Source organism: Sinocyclocheilus anshuiensis, unplaced genomic scaffold (genome assembly GCF_001515605.1).
Source record: "Sinocyclocheilus anshuiensis isolate Anshui unplaced genomic scaffold, SAMN03320099.WGS_v1.1 scaffold718, whole genome shotgun sequence".
NCBI lineage: Eukaryota > Metazoa > Chordata > Actinopteri > Cypriniformes > Cyprinidae > Sinocyclocheilus > Sinocyclocheilus anshuiensis.
In genome coordinates, this window is record NW_015546102.1 from 594,249 (window position 1) to 596,809 (window position 2,561).

At 36.2% G+C, this 2,561-nt stretch overlaps 1 protein-coding gene across 1 annotated transcript in view; it reads right to left on the minus strand.

Annotated features, from left to right (window-relative positions):
• Positions 1–2,561, minus strand: part of LOC107700542 (CMP-N-acetylneuraminate-beta-1,4-galactoside alpha-2,3-sialyltransferase-like) — a gene marked incomplete at its 5' end in the record, with an annotated part of 46,328 nt that overhangs the window by 28,652 nt on the left and 15,115 nt on the right. Inside the window, 3 exons of the mRNA XM_016502237.1 lie at positions 80–266; positions 396–491; positions 1,355–1,418. Coding sequence (XP_016357723.1) covers positions 80–266; positions 396–491; positions 1,355–1,418 — 347 coding nt within the window. The remainder of the gene's footprint in view (positions 1–79; positions 267–395; positions 492–1,354; positions 1,419–2,561) is intronic.

A 2,561-nucleotide genomic window follows, 5' to 3' on the forward strand; every position in this document is an offset into this window, starting at 1 on the left:
AGAAAAAAAAAAAAAAGACAACAGATTTTAATGAGAGAAACAAGCCAGTATGGTCACATACTACTGCATTTTGTCTTACCAGTTTCTCTTTGAAGACCATCTGTCTCAACCATTTAAAGTCAAGAGGTTTGAAAGCAGAGAAGACAAAGAGGGAATCTTTCTCATAGCGCTCGGTCTTCTGGATGGCCCCTTCGGGATAGGTTATCCTCAGGGTGGTCTTAGTACCTACATCCCTGGTGTAACCACTCACTGGGGCCTCGTTGAGTCTAAAGAATAAATATACCGAGAATCAGTGCAAATCAGCTGCATTTGGGTCTAAAGTCCCTTTGTTTGTTCAATGTATTGATTTGGTCATTAAAAAAAAAACAGAACAAGGTGCCTTTGAGGACACTCACCTTATCACAACGTCATATTCATCGATGCGGGATCCTAAAGACTTGTTGCTAAGGATACCGCCATTACCTACTATTATACATCTTTTACAACTCAAACTGCAAAGAGACCATATGAGCAAATATGAGCAGCTTAAGCTGGTCAGGTAAAAAAATAAACTATATACATGCATTATGCAAACAATGACAATCAGAGACAAACAGAATGTTTAGAATGTTTTATGCTTGATACACATTAAATTATACACACATATACATACACTGGTTCTCAAAAGTTTGGGGTCAGTTTTTTTATTTAAGCAAATATGCTTCAAATTGATCAAAAGGGACCATAAAGACTTTGGAAATAATTTTACTAAATGTATTTCTGACGTGTCACTTCATCTGAAACGTGAAACAATCTTATTGTTAGGCCACAGCATTAAGTAAATTGAATTACCTACATGGTTAGATTGCTATTTCAATAAATGCTGTCCTTGTCAATTTTCTATTTATCAAAGAATCCTGGGAGAAAAAAAAATCACATCACAGTTTCCACAAAAATATAAAGCAGTAAAATTTTTCTCATTTAAAATAAGAAATTATTGAGAATCAAATTAGCATATTAGAATGATTTCTGAAGGGATATGTGACACTGAAGACTTGAGTAATGGATGCTGAAAATTCAGCTTTGCCATAACAGGAATAAGTAACATTAAAATAGAAATCAGTTATATTACATTGTAATATAACCCGTAATGTATGTGTATTTCACACTATTACTGTTGTTACAGTATTTCTGATCAAATAAATTTAGCCTTGATGAGCATAAGACACTTTCCAAAAAATGAAAAAATGAATAAATAAAAATAATTGTAACAACCCCAGACTTTTGCACGATAGTGTATATAAAAATGAGCAGAACTCTTGGACACGGACCTATAGGCAAAAGAATTTGTAGTGATGCATTTCAAAAGTCTTACCTATCTAAATCTGGACCCAGTCCATAATTCTTTGTGGCAGATAATATAACATCTATGATTCTTTCTGTAGAAAGATAACAAGAAAGAACAAAGGGATGAAACAAAAACACCTCTAGATGGTTATGGCTCTGCCCTAAATCAAATGATTTTCTTCATCAATCATCCACACTCCTGGTGGTCTGATGGAGGAGCATGATTGTGTTATTCACTCCTGGAGGTTGTATTAGCAAATGAAAATAGGTTACTGACACTTTGAAAAAAAAAACAGTCTGTAAAAGTGGAATGTCATTTGCAAACAAATAAAATTCCTGTGCCAGAGACTTTCAGAAAATTCACAGAGCTGTTTGGTCATAGCGATCATTCCTCCGCTACCCTCGCAGGCATTCATGGCTGCCACACATTATGTCACCTGATATCAGTGAAGACACCGGATTTCCTAGTAAGGGTGCATAAGCGTGACCCATTGAGTTGCCTCAAAGCATCAGTATGCATACTATAAAAGTCCAAAGACAGGAAAACAGTTTGGAAAAGAGCTAATTCAATGAGGTGAAATGTGCACACCCTTGCCCATTTTCCCATCATACCTTTTTGACCCTATCTATAATCCAACGAACAAAAGTCAAGAAGGCATAACACGGAGGGAAACACTTTGGGAGGTCTGCTAGGCACTTTGCAGTATGTGTAAGGTACCAAATCTACATCTGTACATAAGTCTTTCTTTTTTTTCCTCGTCCGGTGGTTTGAAAGCATCTACCCTAATGACTGCCATTACTGTTTCTGACAACAAAGAGCTCACATGTGAGATTATCTTTTTTATTGGCATAGACACTATGTTATTGGGAGGCAAACATAATAGGATGTACCGATGTAGTCCTGTGGTTTTAAGCGAATGGTTGTGATTTCAACAATATACCGCATGTGAGAACCTTCTGTAAATTGATTTGCCCTCCGTAAACACAACAGTCGGTGTAGTGCAAAAGATAACGTAAGAGCTTAAAATTTGTATTGACCCTAAACCGTAACCTTAATGATTAAAAAAAGCATCAGGGAGTAGCCGTCATTGTTTGGACAAAGCGCTGACGGCTCACATCAAGCATCACCATGGACTGCATAAACAGTGGCGGGACCACACTGGAATAAGAACCAAAAAAAAATAAAAAATGAAGGAAAAAATAAAAAATTATATATATATATATTGTGACGAGCG